At 56.6% G+C, this 20,767-nt stretch overlaps 1 protein-coding gene across 1 annotated transcript; it reads right to left on the reverse strand.

Annotated features, from left to right (window-relative positions):
* Window positions 1-4,939: 4,939 nt before the first annotated feature.
* Window positions 4,940-19,658, reverse strand: JDP2 (Jun dimerization protein 2). The gene is made up of 4 exons (XM_038179958.2): window positions 19,448-19,658; window positions 9,312-9,535; window positions 6,680-6,784; window positions 4,940-6,108 (listed from the first exon to the last, which is right to left on the reverse strand). Exons 2-4 carry the CDS (start codon window positions 9,510-9,512, stop codon window positions 5,923-5,925), a joined length of 492 nt encoding a protein of 163 aa, XP_038035886.1. The 5' UTR covers window positions 9,513-9,535; window positions 19,448-19,658; the 3' UTR covers window positions 4,940-5,922.
* Between the last annotated feature and the right edge of the window lie 1,109 nt (window positions 19,659-20,767).

Here is a 20,767-nt window from a genome sequence, read left to right on the forward strand (position 1 = left end):
CAGCAGGACCTCGACTTGGACCTGTGCTTGTGCTGTAGCGTGTCCAGCCACAGCAACCAAACAGCCAACATTTTGCTCCCATGGGATGGCCGCAGCCTGAGGGGTGTCTGATGCTCACTGGGCCCTGCTGCCATGCCCCGTGGTGTGGGGGCAGAGGGGTGAACACATTGCTCATCTCCCAAATTAATGCACGGCTCTTGAATGTATTACTTGGCTGCTGCATGACTTAATTCAGAGAAAAGCGTTCATCAATGCCACCCGTCACCTTAAGATATGTCCAGCCCTCCCAAGGACTGGGCACAGCTTCCTCAGGGCATGTCCCTGCAGATAGACTCAAGCCACCCCTCTCAGCAGGGGATGGCTGCGAACAGCACAACTGCTCGTAGCCTGCTCCCAGCCCAACAGCAGCTGCTTCGCGTTTGGCTTAGGGGGCCAGATACGCCATTTCTCCCTTTCTGTCCCCATTTATCAGGGCCTCATCCCCAGCAGTGCCTGGGAGGTGGGACAAGGAAGAGGGGCCACAGCCTCAGCCCTGCCCGCAGTGGTGCCAGGAGGCCCTGGCACAAGGGGCCCTTGATGCCCCCAACAACCCCAACAACGGCTTCAAAGAGGGGACAGGAAAAGGCAGAACCACCTTCCCCTGAATTCCAGAGCCATGCTATTCCAAGAGCCATGCCATTTTCCAAATGTTTTTAGTCAAAGCCTTTGACCTGAGCTGTGAGCATCCTTGTTTTCCACGAGCACCTTGTCCTTCGTGAGCCCTCTGTAGTGGCTGGCCGGCAGGCACCTTGTCCACCTGTGCAAAGCAGTTCGTTGCTCTGTAAGAAGCGTGTCAGTTTGCCAGCTTGAAATGAGTTGTCTTTCCATTTCTTTGAACATCTTGTGAGGGGGTGAGCAGAGGAACAGACTTATCTCTAAGCCAGGCATTGCTCTGTACCTCTCTATCACACGGCATTTCACTAGTTTCCACTCTAAACTGCTGGGACTTTTAGTCTCCGCATAGGGAAATTTCGCTACACCCCTGATTTAGGTCAGCACCCATCTTTGGAGGTCTCCCGTTTTCACAGTGGGGCAACCAGAAGCAAACACGAGACCCGAGGCGAGGTGTCCCACAGCCATCTACACTGGCAGGACAGAGGTTCTCTTCCATCCCATTCTTTCTACAGGACAGATGGGCTCTTCCATCCCATTCCTCAGGCACCTTTCCTCTTCCCCACTGCTGTGCAGCCAGGTGGGCATCCACTGAATTTGGAGCACAGCCTGGCACCCTTTCATGCTCTCACTGAGCTGCAAGCCACCAGTGCCCAGCCACCGAGCAGCCCCAGCACGTGGAGGCTGTTGGGCAGAGAGAAGTGCCAATGGTGCATCCCAGGTGGCCAAGCCCAGCACGGTGGCACCCAGCGCTGCTCCTAAAGCCCTGTGCACATCAGCTGGCAAGCTGGTGGTGTGGCATGAAGCCACATCTAAGCCACCTCGCTGCTGCAGACCTTGGCACCCTGGCTCATTCAGAAACATGCAACGGCTGTGGGCTAGAAGAGATGCACGCATTGGGTCACTTTGGTAACAGGGAAGGCCTCCACCGAAGGAGAGGGATGCCTCACTCGGTAGGTGACTACATAATCATGGCAGTGACTCTGCCTGGCACCCACAGGGCTTGCCTGTGTGGCAGGCCACCTCATCCACACACCGTGAGACACCCACCGATGCCCACAGACTTGCTCCAGCACAATTTCACTGGCCTACAGCATTTATCAGCACCTCACAGCGAGATGTTGGCAGCAACCAGGCTGGCGTTAGCCTGCCCAGAGGCTCCACTGGCTCTGGGAGCCCACGGGCCTGTGTCAAAGCCTCGTTTGCCCCGGCCTCACCTGCTCCAGCAGATTTCCAGTGGCTCTGCCTGGCCTGGAGGTGCTGCTGGAATTGGGGTGCTGGCGGAGCAGCCACAGGAACTGCAGCGTCAGGAGTCAGGACTTCCCCTGACAGCGCCACAGATGACAACTCAGCAAGTTCATTCTGCAGAAACTAGATAACATCAGCGCAAGGTGGTGGTTACTGGCAAAGGATCCGTTCCTGAAGCTTCATCTGAGACGTGACAGGCGGCAGCGAAACCTCGCTGTCACACAGACCCAACGTGTGCTTTTGCTTCGAGCCACACAGGCTTCTGGAAGCAGCGCCTGGCTGGTACATCACGGGTGCTCCCTCTGGCAGGGCTGGGACCGTCCCCTTGCTCCTGGAGAAGCCAAAGATGGGGAAACAAATGCCCAAAGGCAGTGGAGAGCCAGGCCGTATTTCCAGGCCTGGGGAAGCAGCAGGAGGGTTTTCTCATTGCTCTGCAGCCATCCTGGTGGCGCTTGAGCCTTTCCCGGCTGCCGGTCCTGCTGCCAGCCACGGGCTGTGCTGGTGCCACTCAGAGCACGCTGGCACCCCTGATCATGAAAGCAATTTCCGTGGCTCTTGGTAAATAGCAAGGCTGGGGATTTTCAGAGGTTGTTTTCCAGCAAGATGAATAGAAGAGCCAATAGAGAGAAAGATAAGTGAATACCTGGTGGCCTTGGCTCATAATGAAACTAGAGTGGCAGGTCACTGCCAAAGGTCAGCTGATAACACTTACCGCATGTCACGGAATCACCCTCCGGTCCTGCCAAGATGGGCAGAGGAGGTGTTTTTCAAACACAGGATGAGAGCGATGCTATCGAAAACTGCAAAGTAATGGCCTGCGAGCCTGCTCTGCCCAAGGAGTGGTAAGGGGCTGGATGCCCTTGGCAGGAGAAAGCCCTGCAGGCAGGGGTGCCAGAGAAGGGGATGGGGAGAGGGCAAGAGGAGGAGGAAGGGAAGGGAGCCGTGAGCAAGCTTTGGGCTGCTCAGTTGTCCTGGGATGGTTGCAAGAGAGAGGGGTGAGAAGCTGATGGGCTTGCAGGACTTGGGAAACTGGGGTTCTGCTGCCCAGGAGAAGAAAGGAGGCAGGCAGAGGGTGCGAAGCACTCAGAGCAACCCCCAGCCCATCACCCCAGCACTGCCTCAGGCCTGATGCGCTGGGTCAGAGCAACACCCACCTTCCCCTGTAGGCAGGGGAAGAGGCGAGAGAGGCTTTGCCATGGGGCACCAGGGAGAGGGAGGCAGGAAACATGGCCGGGTTCATCCACCTGGGCTTCAGACAAAATCTGGAGTCATGCCCTGGGAACAGCTCCTGCTGGCACTGGGCAAGGTGGGCACACCTTGCATGCAGCATGGCCAAGGCCCCCCAGGAGCAGAGGTGTGCTGGTGCTGTGGCCGTGCAGCTCCTCCTGCTGGTGGCAGCACCCAAGAGGCCACCAGGAGGGAGGCCCACGGCCTCCGGCAGCGCTGGCACAGGCCCCTAGGTGCCATCCGCCCTGCTAGTGGGTGGGTGGGTGGCCTTTGAGACGTGGCCTTTGTGAGTAAGTCCCCCAGCATTATCCCTTGTGCACCGAGGGATGCGGCTGGGAGGACGTCACCACCATTGTGCGTTGGGTTCGGGAGCACCACACTGGCACTGGCAAGTGCTGGGCTCCTCCAAGGTGCAGGCACAGACGGGGCTGCATGCACATCCCCGGTGGTCTCTATTCCTAATGAGGGAAAAGTGACAAGAAAAAACTTAAATAATACAAGCTGTGCCCCCAAAGAGCTGATGTAGAACTGCAGAGCCCCGTGCAGCAGCCACTCATCTCACCTCCTTGTGGCATGACAGAGATTCTGCCCAAATTTCTTGGACTTCATTCAGTCTCTTAGCTGTCGGCAACCTCCACAGCCCCTCTGAGAGGGGTTGGATTCTCCCAGCCCTCCCTGGCACGGCCGAGCCATCAGCAGCATCCAGAGAGCCCCACCGCCAGCTCCAGGATCCACCACTACACTGCTGTTGCCTTTGCTGGCTGCTTCTGGTGCGCTTGGTTTCAGAGGGCATCTTACACTTCTCTTTGAAGCCAGCTGTTCTCATAGCAGGCAGTTTTACTGCAGGGTGGCTGTTTGCCAGAGTAGGGCCTGCACCCACGGCACTGCCAGGGCTGCTGGAGGTGTGTGGTGGGTAGGTGGGAGTCTCCACGTGAGGATGAGCACACGGGCTGTCCAGGCGAGCAAAAAGCATGTTAAGACAGAAGTTATAGAAGGGGAGGGGAAATCCAGGAAGAAAGTATGGGACAGGCAAAGAACCAATGTAATATATCACTGGAGGTTAGGGGGTAGAAGAGAGCCTGCAGAGATAAACATGCGTTTGAGAAACAGTCATGCTCAGGAAAGACCTCCTCCCATGCTATTACCACATTTAGGGCAAACTCATCCTGTCCCCACCACCACATCAGTGTTAGTGGCTGGAATGTGCATCCGTACCAGACACGGAAAGCTTCTTTCACTCACCAGTTGCATCGAAGTCACTTCATCCGCACTGGGTATGACACCAGGCTGGGAGATGACTGGGTTCACCACTGCCCCATGAGACATGTGGGTCACCACCGCCCAGCGGTGTCCCATGGGTGAGACGGGGCCTGCCCCAGTCCACACTGAGGTACCTTCCTGCTGCCTGTGGCTGTAGGGCTCAGAAACACACCAATGTAGGGACAGGGCTTGGTTGTACATGTGGGGATGTCCTTTCAGTGCCAGCAACCCCTTTAGTCCTAGCACCTCACCACCACCTGGCTGAGCATCTGCTGAACCCATCCCCATGCTGGCACTGGCTGATGCCCAGGGCAGGGGTTGGCTTTCCCAAAACATCAGTCAGGGGCAGGGCTGGAACCCAGCGGAGGCCCAGAGGTCTTCTACCATCTTCCATGAAAGGGATCACCACCATCCCAACACTGCAACAGTTCTGGGATCAGCTTCCTCATCGTGCTCAGCCAGAGGACACCCAGCACAGCCAGAAACCCAGCAGCTGCTGCCACGATGCCGAGCCCACCACAGCCTGGCCCAGACAAAGCACAGGAGGACAGTGTATGTAAAGGTAACATTTACTGAGAGATACAGAACTGAGTATTATGAAGGACATACATGGATGGAGACGGCAGCGACGGCCCTGCGGAGGGCTGCTGGACCCCCTCCCCAGCGTGCTGGGGGAAGGAGCCGGACGCCGCCGGACAAGTAACACAATGGAGATAACTGTGGCATATGCATTTGTAACAAACAGACCATCATAACATACATTTCTATGGGATCACATCTAGTGATTATATAAATCCATATAGAGATCGCTGTATAAAAACTTTGTAAAAAATATCTTAAAAAAAAAAAAAAAGTGTAAAAATGTGCATTCAAAAGCACGGCCGACGCGGACAGCTGGGCTGTAAACATTATACTGAGAGTGTGCTCGTGGGGGGCGCCTGCGCCACCGAGCCCCGACAGGCCTGCCCACCAGACGGGGCCGCGTCAAGTGTTTGCGGTTCTTCGGTTGGGGTTTTCGTGTGGAGTGTGCGCCAGGAGCGGCGGCGGCCTCCGGGGATGGCTCCGGCACGCGGCGGGACGGGAGTGCTGCAGGCTCCGCTCCGCCGCCGTCCCTGCCGCCTGCAGGCCCCGCTCCTCCCCGGCACGCTGAGGGGCTGTGGGAAAGAGAGAGGGTGAAGCAGGAGCTCCTCCCGTGCCTCCTCCTCTCCTCCTCCTCCTCCTCCTCCTCGCAGGACGTGCTGCCATGCCGTGGGGCCGCGGGGCCGCGAGCAGGCCGAAGGGCCGCGATGAGGTATCACAGAGAGGTTGCCCTCGCCCGCGCCGCTAGCCCTGCTCCCGGGTTCAGCCTCAGAGTAGACGGTTGACAGGTTCCCAATCTTCTCTGCCCCCAAAATTTGTTTGGTCCATAGTTCCCAAGGAAGCCCACTGGGTCCTGGATGCACCAGGCCTCGGTGCACAGTTCTTCATACAGTACATACGTTAGAGACCCTGGAAGACCCTGCGCCACTGTCTCCTCCTCCTGGCCCAGTGCCACCTTCACTTCTTCTCTAGCTGCTCCAGCAGCGGGTTGGCTTCGCTCTCAGGTGTCTTGATGCTGTCTGTCCGCACAATGCAGGTCGGACGGTGCCGGTTGAGCATCAGGATCAGCTGCTGCCTCTCTTGTTTCAGCTCTTCTATCTGGGCCTTCAGCTCCGCGTTCATGAGCTCCAGACGCTCCGACTCCTAACAGGGCAGAAACACAACTGCATGCGACTGCTTCAACGGAACAGATACAATAAATATTTGGCCAACAAGCCACCTCTGCTCAGTGCTGCTCCTCAGCCCGTGCTGCACAGGAGCAGCCTGAGGACATGCTAAGACACCAGGTTCCCCCGGGCAGTTCCTACCCAACCCACAGCCAGCTCCCAGGGCAGTGAACACCCTGCCTGGCTGCTTTCCATGGGCTGGAAGGGCACCAGGAAACAAACCTGCATTTTTAAATTTTGAAAGGTTCGTCCCCCATCAGCAAGGAGCTGCCTTTGTGAAATGGCTCCTTGTCCCAGCTGTGTCCTTTGCCTGCATCCCACCAGCCCTTAGAGAAAAGCAGTCAGGCAGTGGGAGTGTTCTTCTGCCTTGGGGTCACAGCCAGAGGGAACCTGGCCTCTGAGTGGGGAAACCTCCAGGAATCTGGGCAGAAGGCCCCTGTCCTGGGCCACATTCCCAAGGGTGCTCCTGCTCCAGCACAGACACCGGCAGACCATCAGAGCCCTCTTTCCCCCAGGCCCAGAGCCCACCTCCAGGTCAGGGCACCCACCCGCTGCAGGAACTCTGTCCTCTCCTTCTTCTTGTTACGACATCGCGCTGCTGCTACCTTGTTTTTCTCCCGGCGCCTTTTCCTCCTCTCCTCTTCCTCATCAAGCTGCAACAAGACGGAGAAGCCCAGGTCAGAGCCATCAAGTGGAGGAGGTTGGCAGCCCCTGGCAGCCCCGCTGCCGCCCTCACCAGTGGTCACCAGTGACGTGGTCCAACCCTTACAAGGGACCAAACGTGTCGCTGCCACAGCCTCTAACGTTGATGTGCCTTCAACATGGGGGCCAAGCCACCAGGTCACCCCAGAAGGTGGGGACAGTGGGGTGCATCTCCGATAAGGACACGGGACACAGCAGTGCCGGTGCTGTTTGCCATGACTCAGTCACTCCCTGCTATCTGATTCAAACCGCACACACCAGGCTAATAAGCCCTATGGGCTGGAAACCCATAATCAAAGTACTTAGGGAAAAGTCTGTGTAAGTGGCCTGTGGCACGCTCACAGCCGAGAACCCAAACCAGTTCCTTCTCCAGAGAACTGCGAGTGCTAGAAATCTTCATAAACTCAGCATCCAGGTGACACCTTGCAGCACAGCAGTGGAGAAAAGACCCTTTGGGCCTTTAAGACCCACAAACAATAACCATGAGCATTCGGCCTGGGACTCTGAGATGTCAGACTGAACTGCCTTGTTCCTGTCAGTTGGCAGCTGACAGCATACATCTTTTCAAATACAGTGGCAGCCACTTTTACTTTATGATCATTTCCACAGTCTACTTCTACCTTCTTCAAGAGCAACTCCAGCCTGCCAAGGCAGCCACATCCTTCCCTTCATACTTCCCCAAGCCAGCGGGATTGAGGGACATATCTCCCAGATGAGCCTCTCGCAGCACACGTCATCTGAACAGCCTCACTGCTCTCACACCTGACTTAGGGACCTCATAAGGAGCCAAGAGGTCTCCAACACCATGGGCATGAAGTGGTGGTGGGTGTGGGGATTTTGATTTACAGAATCAAAATTCCTCTAATCAAAACATCTCGACGTGATGTGCCAGGACAGAAGGAAATGCTAACTGGGCAGAATTAAGTAAGCTGCATGTCTAATCTCCAAAGGACAATATCCAAGCTTTATAGCACTAACAGCTTTTGCATATTCTCTGTTATTTCCCAAGCATTTTACCAAATTTGCCATTTTAGATGGGAGTAAAATATCAAGCAAAGGCAGCACAAGCTACGCACAGACTTCCCACAGTGCCAGGCTGCAGCCAGCCCTCTGCCACAGCAGCACTATGCTTAGGAAAACCAGGATGGGATCTGTGCTGATGCCCCCATGTCCCACCAGAAGCTTCCAGCTCTCACTACACTGTGATGGGCATCTGCAGAAGCGACCAGGCAGGCTCTAACTCCGTGCTCTGCTGCCTTTTCCTGGAAGAACAGTGAGAGCACCAGCCCCACTGTCTGCCTGCGAACTGCCTGACACATTTCCACACCTAGTTGCTCTATCTATTAGGGATCAAAGAGTAAGTGTCCCTTCCCTGTCCCCTTCAGCTTCCCCTACACCCACTGGGGCCAGCGAAGGGCCGTGCCCTTTAGATGGGACCTACAGATGCTCAGGGAGAGTGGCTCAGCACAGATAGAGCAGCCTGAACTCTCGGCTCTGCTTTTTGTTGTCCTACAGCTCCTGCCACTTCAAGAAAGGAGCTTTTCTCCTTCCTGCCTCTGCTTCAGTTCAAAAAGGCGACATGGCCCCCTGGTGCTGGGGGTTAGGACTCAGCTCTGTTACAGGCACAAGGGATGGTAATGGTGCATCCACCACCCCATACATGGGCTTTCTGTGCACTGCCACGGACAAACACCCCTGTGCCAGGGCAAAAAGCTGCCTTTTCCCCAGCTCTGCACTGAGCATGGCATGCCAGCACCCAGCCTCCCTGTGCTCCATCTCCCTGCAAGAGGAGAGCAGCTGCAGGCTGCATTGCAAAATTACGCGTGGGTTGCTTCTTGGCTACTCACGGAATAAGCAGCTACTGCTTCGGCTCTCCCAGGCTTTTGCTGCAAAGCCTGTGCCAGGGGAAGCTCCATTTGCCATCCTCAGCTCCTTGGCTCCACGGGCCGTGCAGGGGAGGAAGAGGCTACAAGGGGAGGCAGCTATTTGGGGGCTGCTGGTGGGGTTCCCCTCGTCTTTCCTCTACATTTCCCTGCAGATCAAGCTGCTATAGAAGTAGCAGACCAGGAGCTTGGGACACATTTGGCTTTAGATGCCAACTCATAACTGCACTGCCCATGGAGGGACTGTTTACCAAACAGTCCTGACCGAAGCCACCACTGTCACCACTTTGGGGCCTCACACTGATGGACTTCCAGCTCCATTTGCTGGCACTGGTTGACACAAGCAGCACCAGCACAGCAAGGCTGAAAGAGCCAGACACAACACGACGCAAGCACACAAGGAAAACGCTGTGCAAGTGTCTCCCAAGCCCCTGCAACACAGTTGTGACATGACAGCCCATGGGACCGAGCAGCAGCCGCCCACCACCCCTTCCCCAGGAGCCCCACAGAGCGACCTGGGCAGCGGCAGGCACCCCTGGGGAGCAGCCCCTGCCCGTCTGTGGGGCCGCCCGCAGGCAGCAGCCCCCAGCCTCACCTCACTTTTCACGGGCTGGGGCCTCTTCCCAAGCTTCACCTCCAGGAAGTGGAGCGGCGAGATCATGGCCCCGATGTTGCGGATGTCGGCGTACTTCAGCTCCTCGGCGGTCAGGGCGGTGCCAGGCAGTCCCGTCAAGGGGCCGAGCCCAGGCAGCGCGCCGGCCGTCAGCGACGGGTCGGGGATCTGCCCTGGCATCATAGCAGGGGACACGGCTCCGCGGGCTGCAGGGAGAGAGACACGGCCTGTTACCTCCCCGCTTCCAACGCGGCACGAACCCAGCCGGCTCCACAGGCCCAGGGAAAGCTGCTGCTCTCCCCCAGGGATGGCAAAGGCAAGGAATGAGCACAAGTTGGGTGGCAGAGACCAAAATATACAAATCCTGCTAGGAAGGACACGCTACTGGCCTGTAGATGAGGAAGAAGAAGAGACCTGAGAGGCAGAGCACCTGAAAAACAGGAGCTTGGTGCAGGGACTTAGAGGATCAACAGTGATGTGGTCCCACGGGCTGTTGGTCTTGGCACACCTTTGTCTGGAGTGCCGAAGATCAAGGTTTTGCTCTTACTGCCTTTTGATTAATGCGTAGGTATTAGGCCGAGAAGAAACCAGCATTGTGGGGACCGCACCGTGCCGCGGGCTGGCTGCCGGCTGGGCAGGCTGAGCCTGCTGACCGGGGTCGGGGCACGGCGCACGGGGACCGAGGATAAAACAATGAAAAGCTGCTGAGGGAGAAACCTGCCGCTGAGCAAACATCACCCAGCACAAACACGAGGAAACAAAGGCTGGAGGGGAGGGGAAGCGGAGCAATGTGCAAAAGGCTTCTTCTATCAGGAGAGAAAAAAAAAAAAATTGGAGCTTGAGAGAGAGTAGGATTGGGACAAGCTTTGGCAAGTCACTCATAGGCAGAAGAAAGGGAGTTACCAGGAAATGTGCAGAACAACTGGCTAAGAGATACAGAAATAAAATTAGCCCTAAATTGAGAAGCCTGTAGAGCTGGAGCTGTGCTATCAGCCAAAAGGCAGAGGGAGCAGGTGGCTGCTGGCTACCACCTAAGCCTGTCTCTGCTTGCGTAACAGGCCCGGGACACTCTGGTGACCCAGTTACGACACGCAGCCACCTGCTGTCCACGCAGCCACCGTTCCCCCACCCCAAGCACAGCCACACGGGGAGCCTGGGGACAGCCACCCCATCCCAACCTGTGTCAGGAGGCACCCCAAAGGGGAGAGGGGCTGCAAGCTGGCAGCACCCACTGCTGGAGCCAGAAGATGCATGAGGGAAGGGTGAGGTGCGCTCGCCCTGCTCCTTCCCAAGCAGCCACACTTGGATGCTGAGAAACAGGGCAAGGGGTGATGCAGGCTTTTGGTTGACGCAGTACAGCTGTGCTAAATGCAGGCACACACACATTAACAAGGCAGCTGCCACAGCTGCCCAGCACTAGCCACCCCAGGTGGCAGATCTGTCACCACCAGGCTGCGAACGTGCGCAGCGAGTGTGGGACAGGAGTGACGGATCGCTGAGTCGCACAGGGACCTCTAGAGGTCACCTCGTCCAACCCCCTGCTCACGCAGGTCAGCAAGTGCAAGTCAAAGTCTTAACCACGACAAGCAGAGAAGGCAAGGACTTCTTGGCACTGGCACGTCTCTCTGCCCAGGAGGCTATTTGATGTACTAGTTAACGTCAGGGAACAGATGAGCAGTGAGGGGGAAGGAAAGCCACTCATACAGGTTAGTCCAGACCAGAGAGGCAAACAAAAGCTGCACGGCTCCCAGCACGAGTGCTGTGCAGGGCGGCCTGCTGTGACAGACCAAGGGATTTGCATCAGAGAGCACCTATGAACTGCAGTATCCTGCAAGCAGCCATACACTCTAACCTGCCACCGAGACCCAGGTGTCACTGCGAGCTGTCCCAAGGCAGAGTGTGCTCGGCAGAGAGCAGCGGTAACCAACAGGACTTGAGAAAGAGCATGGAAAGCAAATGCAGCACCACCATGACCGTACAGAGGCAGTGGCACGCAGTGAGCAGGAAGCAAGCCCTCTGCTGCGGTCATCTTTCAGGAGGAGAGACGAGAAAGGGGAGGGCAAGGCAGCGCTCCCAGTGCTGGTATGCAGGGGGAGGATGCTGGGCTGGGGGGAGATGATCCGCACAAGGATGTAGCAGCCTGAGAAGGAGCCGATGGGCAAGAGAGGAGAGCTGGGTGACTTCTGAAGGGAAGTGATGCTACCTGATGAAACAGACTCCTGCCCGTCTGACAATAAAAAATTTGGTAGTGACGTTTGACCACACGTCAACTCCCTGGGACTGCAGAGCCCTGAAACAATCTGAAGCATTTATTCCTCCAGAGCACTCCCCAAAGCGGACAGCTGTAACTCCACGTTGCGGTGCCAGCAGTGCTCTGAAGCTGCCACCTCCCTTCCCTGCCATCCAGGCCTCACGCAGCAAAGATACCCAGAAACCAGGCACCGTCCTGCCCTAGGCTGCGCTCCAGTTCCAAAAACACCCGCAGGTATTGCCTAAATCCCTCCCGTCTTCCTCAGAAACTGTCCCTCTCCACAGGGCAGCGCCTGGTCAGTGAGGTGACACAGCAAAGCGGGGGACACCTTCCCCAGACACATTGCCACAGGACATAGCAGCGGGGTTATCTCACTGCTGTTTGGGGATAACTACATGCACTGCATCACGAACCCGTTCCCAGCCACCACCAGTAAGGTGACACACGGTGGCACTGGGAAGAGGCCCACCAACAGCAGCACAGCCAGGGCCAGCTCCTGCACACCCCCAGCAGCAGTCCTATGGACGCCCACCTCCAGCTTGGAAAAGTTTGGACATAATGAAAAACTAGGACTCTGTGGCAGAGGTATATGAACACCCTGAAGCCTCCTTCCTGCAAATGCTGTGAGCTGTGCTGGCACACACAGATTTGGGGCCTTGGCCCACCCTTTGCTATGGTTCAGGCTGGAACCTGACTCGAGCCCACTGCTGGATGCTTAAATTCATTCTCATCTAAGGGAACCTGGTTTTAATTAATTGTTTTACATCATGACAGCAAGAGTATCTACATGCCAGGCTGGACATTCCAGGTCTTCAGCTACAGAGAATTCATGGTCAATATAATTTATGAAATAAGGAGGGAGATTGTTTTTTTCTTTCAGGCTATGGGACTACCTGAGCACCGAATGCCACCCTGCACTCCAGCTCTGAGCAGCTCCCCAGGGAAAGCTTGCTAAGGATTTGAGAAAGTGTTATGCTCTGTCTGGTCCACCCTTTCCTTCTGCATCTTTGGTCTAGTGGCTTGATGTGCCTTGAAGGAGCCTGAGTGAAGGAGCTGGCCCAGTACCTATTTTGCTGCCTGAGCAACTTATCCTGAGCCCAGTTACTCCATGAGCAAAGCCCACAACACACATGCATCAGCTTAAATTAATTCTAAAGCTGTTCAAACCAAAGCACAAGGAGGCACCTGGCAGAACGTGAGCCTGCACATTAGGAGGAGCTGAGAACTGGTCGAGAAGGAAGGCTCCTCCAAATGAGGTCCTGCGCAGGGGTCAGGAAGCTGAGGAGCACACCAAGAACTGCCAAGAGTCAAGCTGTGTTAGACCTTGGAGAGGAATGTAAACCATTTCCAGCAGAGCTGTAACCGCAAAAACGAGGGAATGAGGAGAGATGCCACCCCCCTCAGAGCAGGGTGCAGTGAGCATTAATCCAGCCCAGGCCCTGAAGCACCACAGCCGCAGGCACCATCGCTGCTGATCGCAGGGACTCTCACCTCCAACTACTTCTGTTCCCAGGTACCCAAGTCCCAAATACTTTCACCTATTTCCCTGCATAACATTACAGGTAAGAAGTTGTACTTCGATCACGTTAAAAATGCCCAAAGATGTAATTTTATTTAATATTTGGCCTTATTCCTGAGGCTGTTACTCTGGAAGACACCAACATGCCTGCCTAGAGCTCCAGCATATTTCTACCACATTTGCATGTTAGGACAGAAATAACTTTGAGGTGCAAGATCTGAGTTTGACCTTTAAGTTGCAGCTTTTCAATAGCCAGATCTTGCTGGCAGTGGTGAATACAGCTGGTGCATTGCCAGTTCGTAATTCCTCCCTGCATTTTCCCTTGCAGTGTTTGTTATTTCTAGGGAACGTGAACCAGCTCACCTCTGATTCCTTCGCTTTCTAACACCGTGCTTTAGCTGGGACTCTTATTAGATTTGTTCTTTTCATAACTGGTTATTAACACAAACTTTTTTTTTTCTCCTCAGTGCCAGGCGGTCTTTCAATGGCTCCTTACATGAGCTGAAAGAAGTTGCATCCTCAGTAAAACCTTGCTTTCTGGTGTCCTACTGCACAACCACACAATTCCTGCATTGTATCAGCTACGCTTCTTCACATAACGAAGCCAACAGCAAAGCAAAGCAGCGAGGGGAAAGAGAATGTGTAGTCTTCCATCTGACACTGGTATCTGCATGACGCCAGCTGCTCCAGTTTACATTCCTTGTAGCTGTGCGTTCTGCACTGATGCTATTCATCATTTTGTGCCACAACATCTCAAGATGCTCCACAGTGAATTATGAGACAGAGGAGGCTTTCTTAAAACTTCAGCTCGGCGATGCACAGCTTGTGTCATTCAATGCTCTCCGTAGCAACTAACCTTACAGCAAAAATCTGGTCAACACGTGATTTCATGGGTCAAAACTCAGTTTGTACTTCTTCAGCTTTGCTCCTACCCTCCCCTTGTTCTGGGTAAGCACTGGAACACACGACTTGACCTTTTGCCAAAATGTCTGTAAACCCTCCTAATTATTGCAGTCCCTTTTGCATCCTCGCTCTGGAACTGCAGGTCTCAGACCTGCAGTCTGCTGGCAAGCTCAGTTATTTTATCTGCAGCCTCATCTCCAAAAAGCTGACAACAGTACAGCTTCCTTTTCTCACCTTTTTGCTGCATTTTTCACAGCAGTGACGAGTGGTTCTGTCCTTTGTCCCCCAACCACGTCTTTATGGTCAACGGTCTGTGACACTGGCTCACTTAATGTTTTATTAAAGGCAGCACGAAGCTCTCCTTGTTTTTCTCCTGTTGCTGGGGTCTGTTCCTTTCAGGAGCCAGTGGGAAGAAGCTTTACCGAGCTGTTACTGACCCACACATTTGCTCAGCTTCACTGTCCCTGCATATGCTTCTGTTCTTTTTCTTACACTTTAAGTCTTTATTTCCTTGTGGTTTTGTTGTTGTTTTGTTTTCCATACTGACTTCTGTTGCTTTTTCTGGGGACTCTGAGTTTGTTGTTTTTTTGTTTTTTTCCTTTTTCTGAGGTAGCTGATGTTTGCGCAGCAGTTACTGCATAAATCTAACGTGCGTAGGCATAATCCACGTAGCCCAGGGTCCCTGGGGGCTTGTATTCTGGTTGCTAGCCTACATTCATGCCCCTCCTGCCACCTCTTCAGTGCTATTCTTACCCACAGCCTAAAACCAGCAGAGGAATGCCTACCTGTGCTGAAGTCACACATTCATTTCCCTGTGCAGAAGCTGACTTAGTCTGTATCTGCTACTCCCCTGGGAGCATCCTGTGCATCCTCACCTAGCCAAGCGCACGGTTTGCTTCTTTATAAGCCAGAAGCAGTTGCTGCTTTGTCGACAGCACCATCCTACATCGAAGACCAAAGCAGCTTTCTGACAGACACCCATCACTTCACCTTAAATTGCCATTGCTGCCTTATCTGTGCTGTCAGCTTCCTTGGTGAGAGTGGGAGCTGTTTACAACCCTATTTTCAGTTTCTGGTTAAAGTGCTGGCTATAAATCACGGTCTCTTCCAGCACAAGCTCTGCCACACGCTCTGACATCTGCAGTGGTTGACCCCAGCACCCTTCCCATGCTCAGAGAGCCAGGCTGGCACCTCCTGCCAGCCGGGGGGGTTTGCCACTGTAAATATCAGCCTCTTCCTCTTTTTTCCAGGCTAACAAGCAGTGCCATAAGGCAGTCTGTCCCAGCAGCCCTTCTCCACGCTGCCAGCAGAACCAAGGCCCTGCCTGCCTGTTGTTCTGCCACGCCAGGCCCGACCTGGGTGCCTGCCATTACTTGCCAGCTGCCATGCGTCGGAGCGCTGCCAAAGCCTGCAACCTCCTGTACGAGCTATCTTTGATCTCTTCATCAGTACGTTAGCACTCAGCATACTGCTGCCATTTGTTCGTGCAGTCCTGGAGCCCTGGGCTCTAAGTCAGCCCTTCATCCGTTCACGGCCAACAAGCAAGAATTCTGCTCTGGAGATCAGAAGTAACACTGCCATCCATGAGAAGCAAATTGTGGTCCCTTGGAATTTACTATGGCTTTCCCATCCTTTTTTTTAAACTTTTCCTTTTAGCTCCTGGCTATCAAGTTTGCTCAGTCTGTATGCTCTACACCGCATCTTTCCAGTTCCTTCTCATTGGCAGAAGGATGATTTATATGAAAGCCCTTTCCTGACATGCCCGACTTCTCATGCCTCAAGAATGTAACTTTCTAAACAAAGACAGGGCAATTGGCTATCACTTGTTTTCTGAAGCACGGAGCCACTTGCTTTTTCCCCATCTGGACTTTTCTGGTTGGGGGGCTGCAGGGGGCTGAGGGCCAGTGGAGCCCACAAACACTTTTCCACGTCAAGGTTCAGTTCAGCACCCCGTGAGCGCCGCGTTAACGCCACCACGCTGACGGCACAAAGCCACACCTCATATGCCCAGTGCCAAAAGTACCTGAACACGCAATTACCTTTTTTTCCCGTTTTCTAGAATGTGATATGCTCCCACTCCCGGGCAGCAGCCACCAGCTCTGAACGCCAGATGCACCTCGTTGGAAGGAGCTCCTTACAGCAGGTCACCCTGTAACCTCCCTTCTTCTGCTCTGCATTTTTAAAAGCAGTTACTTCCAGTGCCAAAGGCCACACCGATCCGTATCAAAGTTATTTGCCAACCATCAAAACACAGCAACAGCCAAGCCCTTTGGTTCTAACCTGTCCTTCAGACACCCGTGCAGCAGCGCTGGCAAACATGGACTTTAACAGGCGCTGTGCGTTTATTCATTCATCTGCTGAGCCCGTGGGTGCACAGCCCAGCACCCGCGGTGCGCTGAGGCGCCGCAGTGACACCCACCGGGATTAAACTCCGCATGGCCCCCCTTCAGCAAGGAGGTAGGACTGCTTAGTGAGTGCTACAAGGCATCTGGGGAGGTTGCTCCCTGTCTAAAGACCAGTTTAAGGTCTCACAGCGTGGCTTACCAGGTGTGCCGAGCTGCAGCGCGCCACCTCCATATGGCAGCCACCATGGGGCCTCACTACTGCCACTCCACTTCCATCCCGGGAGGTTTGCAGCCAGCTCCTGCAACCCAGGGCAAAGACGAACCCTTCCCACAGACACCCCCAGCTGCCCCTCCTGTTCCTTCTCTCCCACGGGCAACGTGGTGGACAAAGAGCTGCAGGGTTTGTGAGCACCCTTCCATGTAGTGTCCCAGCCCGGATCCCTCAGCTCCACCAAGCGGACCACCATGCTGAAGAGAGGAAGGAGCTATGGAAGAGGAGGAAGGAGCTCTGGAGGAGGAGATCCTCAGGAGGTGGAAATCTAGACTGTTTTCTTGAGTGGGAGCAGCCTGGCGCAGTCTGGATGTCTGGTTTCACACAGATGGCAGAAGAACGCCCGAATTGCTCACAGGGAGAAGACTGTGAGGAGCTTTCTGAGAGCAGGAACACGGAGAGCCCTGCTGCCTCCCTCCTCTCCTCCCCCAGGGAGGCACCCAGCTCCTGACACTGCACCCAAGGGGCAGCCCAGAGCTGGCATCTCACCGGGGCACGCGTGCAGCCCCCACACATCTGCCTGTCTGCTGCTTTGGCTTCTTATTCCCATTATGAGAAGGCAAGAAACCAGTCCTCAACTTTAGCAATAACCCCCTCTTTGCCATCAGCAAAGCAGCCAGCTCAATCCTCCTCCTTCCTCCAGCGTTTTCCTCCGTACCTTGGCCGGGCAGCAAACAGCTCCAGTTGAGCACCACGCTGCCCCTACCACTGCAATGCAGCACCTTCAAGCGACCTGGACCAGCAGGGGCTCGCACAGCACCCAGCACAGCCAAGGCTCCTCGCAGCTCCTGCACGAGGAGGTTGCCATTAATTACGGCTTTGGCATGGAGCGTGGCAGACATTTAATAACGCGGCACCGCTCCACGGACGGCAGCACACAACAGGGAGGTAGAAGAGACCTTGTTCCGACCCACAGCAGTTCAGATGGCCGTGGGGAGGAGGGAGTGTGCTGCTCTGAGCTAGGCTGCAGCTCAGGCACTGAGGTTAACAACTGACTTGTTGAAATCCCCCAGGACCTTCCACGGCCGCATGTGGTCAGGGCTGGAATCTTCTTCAAGAAGACAGCCCTCCCCTGGCACACAGCTCCAACCTCAGGGGCAAGGGTGGCCTCAGAGATGAGAGGCCCCCCTACAAACTCCTCAGAATTGTGCCCTGGATGCCAGGGTCATCCACAGAGACCCCTAAGCCATATAAAGACCAGCTCTGGCTGGCTTGCAGCAGCCCCGCTCAGCTGAGAGGCCCATACAGACCTTCGGCTCCCAGGCTGCACGCTAAATAGCCTGCAGGGTTTGGACTGACGCTCTGGGCAGTCCATGCAATGGAGAAACCCACACAAGCAGCCAAAGGCAGATGGCAGCAGGCTTGCTGTGCCTGCTCCTTGCCACACGGGCACTGCAGGACACGTGCAGGCTGCCACACACCACGGCTTGGTCCTGGGGCCAGGTCGACGGGGCACGGCCCACTGCAGCAAAAAGAGCTTCTGGGCAGCTTCAGGCTCTCAAGACACTGCGTGCTGCCCGCTACCTGGCCCAGGTGGAGCAGACAAAGTTGCAGACACCAGCATGGGGAAGGAGAGCACCCGGCGGATGCTCAGCGCTGCCTGCTCTCCAACAGCCCGGCTGGGCACGCTGCTGAGGTGGAGGGGATACCTCCTCCTCCTCCTCCTCCTCCTCCTCCTCGGCCAGGGCCACAGCCGAGACCTTGGCACCCTGTAAGGAGGGACGTGCTCAGCTGTAAGCAGGAGGGAGCAGCAACCTGCCATGAGCTCCTGGCCACCCCGGGAAATCGCAGAGACCCGAGGAGCACGGCAGCCAGTCGCGGCCTGACACAAGGACGGCTCGGATGGCAGCTCCAGCACCCACCCACTCGTCCCCCAGATGGGCAGGTTTTTTTTCTTCCCTTTTTGAATCACCAGGAGTCATACCGAGGATGTGAACTCCAACCATTGGCATTCCCAGATGTCCCCGTGGAAGCGGTAACCACCAGATTCCCCGCGCGGACTCTGGCAGCGGCCTCCAGATCGAGTTTTTCCTGCGAGTTCTCCTGAAACCAGCTAAAAAATCCTGCTCCGAGCTGCTGAAGCATTTGTTTCTGCCAAGCTCTCGGAGTCCAAACACACGCGCACACACACACAGTTTGGCAGTGGTTGTGTTCCAGGGCTGGTAATACAAGCCATGAAGGAGGCTGCCAAGACAAGCAAGAGAACGAGCCAGGCCCCGTTTCATTGGCCACCATACGCTGCATATGGCCCTGGAAGCAGCCAGCGCAGTGTTCTCACCCTCCTTGAAGGCATAGGAGACCCTGTGTTTTCAAATACACCTCCACAGGGCCTTCATTAAAGGAAAATGGAAACATAATGTGGCTCTCGCTCTCCTGCTATTTCTCCCTTTCCCCCAATTTGCTCCCAACCCTATTTCCCTACCACGGAAAAAAAAGCAAAGCAAAGTGCCTCCCGGAGCAAGCCGTGCAGAAGAACACAACTTCCACTCAACCCCACGCCCGGCTGCCCCAGCGGGCTCGGGACGGGGCGGCAGGGATCCCGGGGGGTCCCGGGGGGTCCCGGGGGTGCCCCTCTCTTCCCGAGCACCCCAGGACCCCGCACCGCGAGCGGGGCCCCCCGCAGCCCCCCAGCCGCACACCCCACGGGCAGGTGGAGCTCGGCTCCTCCCCGCACCCCCAAAAAGCAGCGGGGGGCTCCGATCCGCGCCCGGGGGCCCCATCCCCGCGCTCCGAGCGCCCCGAGCGCCCCGCGGCCACCCCGGCAGCCGCTCCCCGCTCTCCCCCCGGCCACCCCCGCTTCCCTCCCGGCTCCGCCGTGCCCGCACCCACCGTGCACGGGGAGGGGGCCGCCGGGATGCCCGCGGGGCCCGGCAGCGGGCTGCGGGTTCAGCCCCGCCGCCGCCGCCCGGCTCGGCTGGGCTCGGCTCGGCTCCGCCGCCCCCGGTCGCTGTCGGTGTCGCTGTCGCTGCCGGTCCCCGCCGGGCCGCCCCGGCCGCCCCCCGCCGCCCCGGTGCGCGCCTCCCGCGGGCTGTGGCGGGCGGCGGGGTGGGTTGCATCAGCCCCGGTTATATAGCGGCCCCTGGGCTGCGGGGAGGGGTCGGGAATGCGGAACCGGCCGGGCTGCCAGCGCCACACGTCAGGGAGGGAGGGCGGGCGAGAGAACGGGGCCGCGGGGCGGGGAGCGCCGGGATGGGGTGGCACCGGCACCGGCACCGGCACCGGGACCCGCACCCCCCCGGCACCACGCAGTGCCCGGCCCGGGACGTGAAGGACATCGCGGGCGGCTCTGGCAGCCCCCCACCGGCCTCTCCGCGGTGCCAGAGGTGAAGCCGGGGGGTGGCGGCCCTCCGCTCACCGACCCCACACCGGGGGGAGAGGAAGCAGAAGGGTTTGGGGAGCCCCCGCCCAGCTGCTTCGGGTTCCCTCCCGGTTTGGCACCGGGATATCCTGGGGGACACTGCCCCCCGAGGCACCTCCCCGGCCTCGTGCCCTGGCACCGAGGTGGCAGGTGATGACTGCGGGCTTCCTGCTAACTGATTTGCATGGGTTTGAATCGTTTCCTTCCTCTTTAACACCAACCGGCCCTTTCTCCCACCTGCCCAAGTGCTGCGGGAGGGCAGCTCCGCAGGGCCACGCAGGACCTGCCGCAGGTACTGGGTGTGCTGCTGCTGCCAGAGCAGCCCCGCTCCGGGACAAAACCCCTAACCTCTGGGAAGGAGAAGCAGGGCAGCAGCTGGGGAAGCTGCCCCGCTGAGCCACACGAGTCCGTGCACAAGTCCCTGTCCTTCCCACCACCCACCCCACCCCGTTTTCCTCCCCCCGTTGCTTCTTTTCAGCATCCACAAAGTTGATTTCTTTTCACCCCCAGCAGCGCATGCTGCTCATCACCCACCACCCGCACAGCCCCGCTCTCCCCACCGCTGTCCGAGCAGGAGCAGGGCACCAGAGCCACCCCCTTCCACACGGGATGCTCCTTGCCCAAGCTGTCCTACAGGACACAGCCTGGATCTGTCTTCCTTCCCGCTCTCCTCGTGCTCGTAGCCTTTTATCTTTTCGTTTCCAGAGAGGCCGAACACTTTCTGCACACCTTTGCATCCAACCCCAACGTTTCGTTAATCTTGGCACCTCATCCCAGGGGGAAGGGCGACG

This window comes from Anas platyrhynchos, chromosome 5, assembly GCF_047663525.1.
Source record: "Anas platyrhynchos isolate ZD024472 breed Pekin duck chromosome 5, IASCAAS_PekinDuck_T2T, whole genome shotgun sequence".
NCBI lineage: Eukaryota > Metazoa > Chordata > Aves > Anseriformes > Anatidae > Anas > Anas platyrhynchos.

What these genes read in the sequence shown, in the direction of transcription:
- JDP2 (XM_038179958.2), bottom strand. Translation starts at nt 9,512, where the DNA reads ATGATGCCAGGGCAGATCCCCGACCCGTCGCTGACGGCCGGCGCGCTG. An exon ending in CCCAGCCCGTGAAAAGTGAG is followed by an intron (nt 6,785 to 9,311) that starts GTGAGGCTGGGG and finishes GTCTTGTTGCAG; the next exon opens with CTTGATGAGGAAGAGGAGAG. An exon ending in GGACAGAGTTCCTGCAGCGG is followed by an intron (nt 6,109 to 6,679) that starts GTGGGTGCCCTG and finishes CTGCCCTGTTAG; the next exon opens with GAGTCGGAGCGTCTGGAGCT.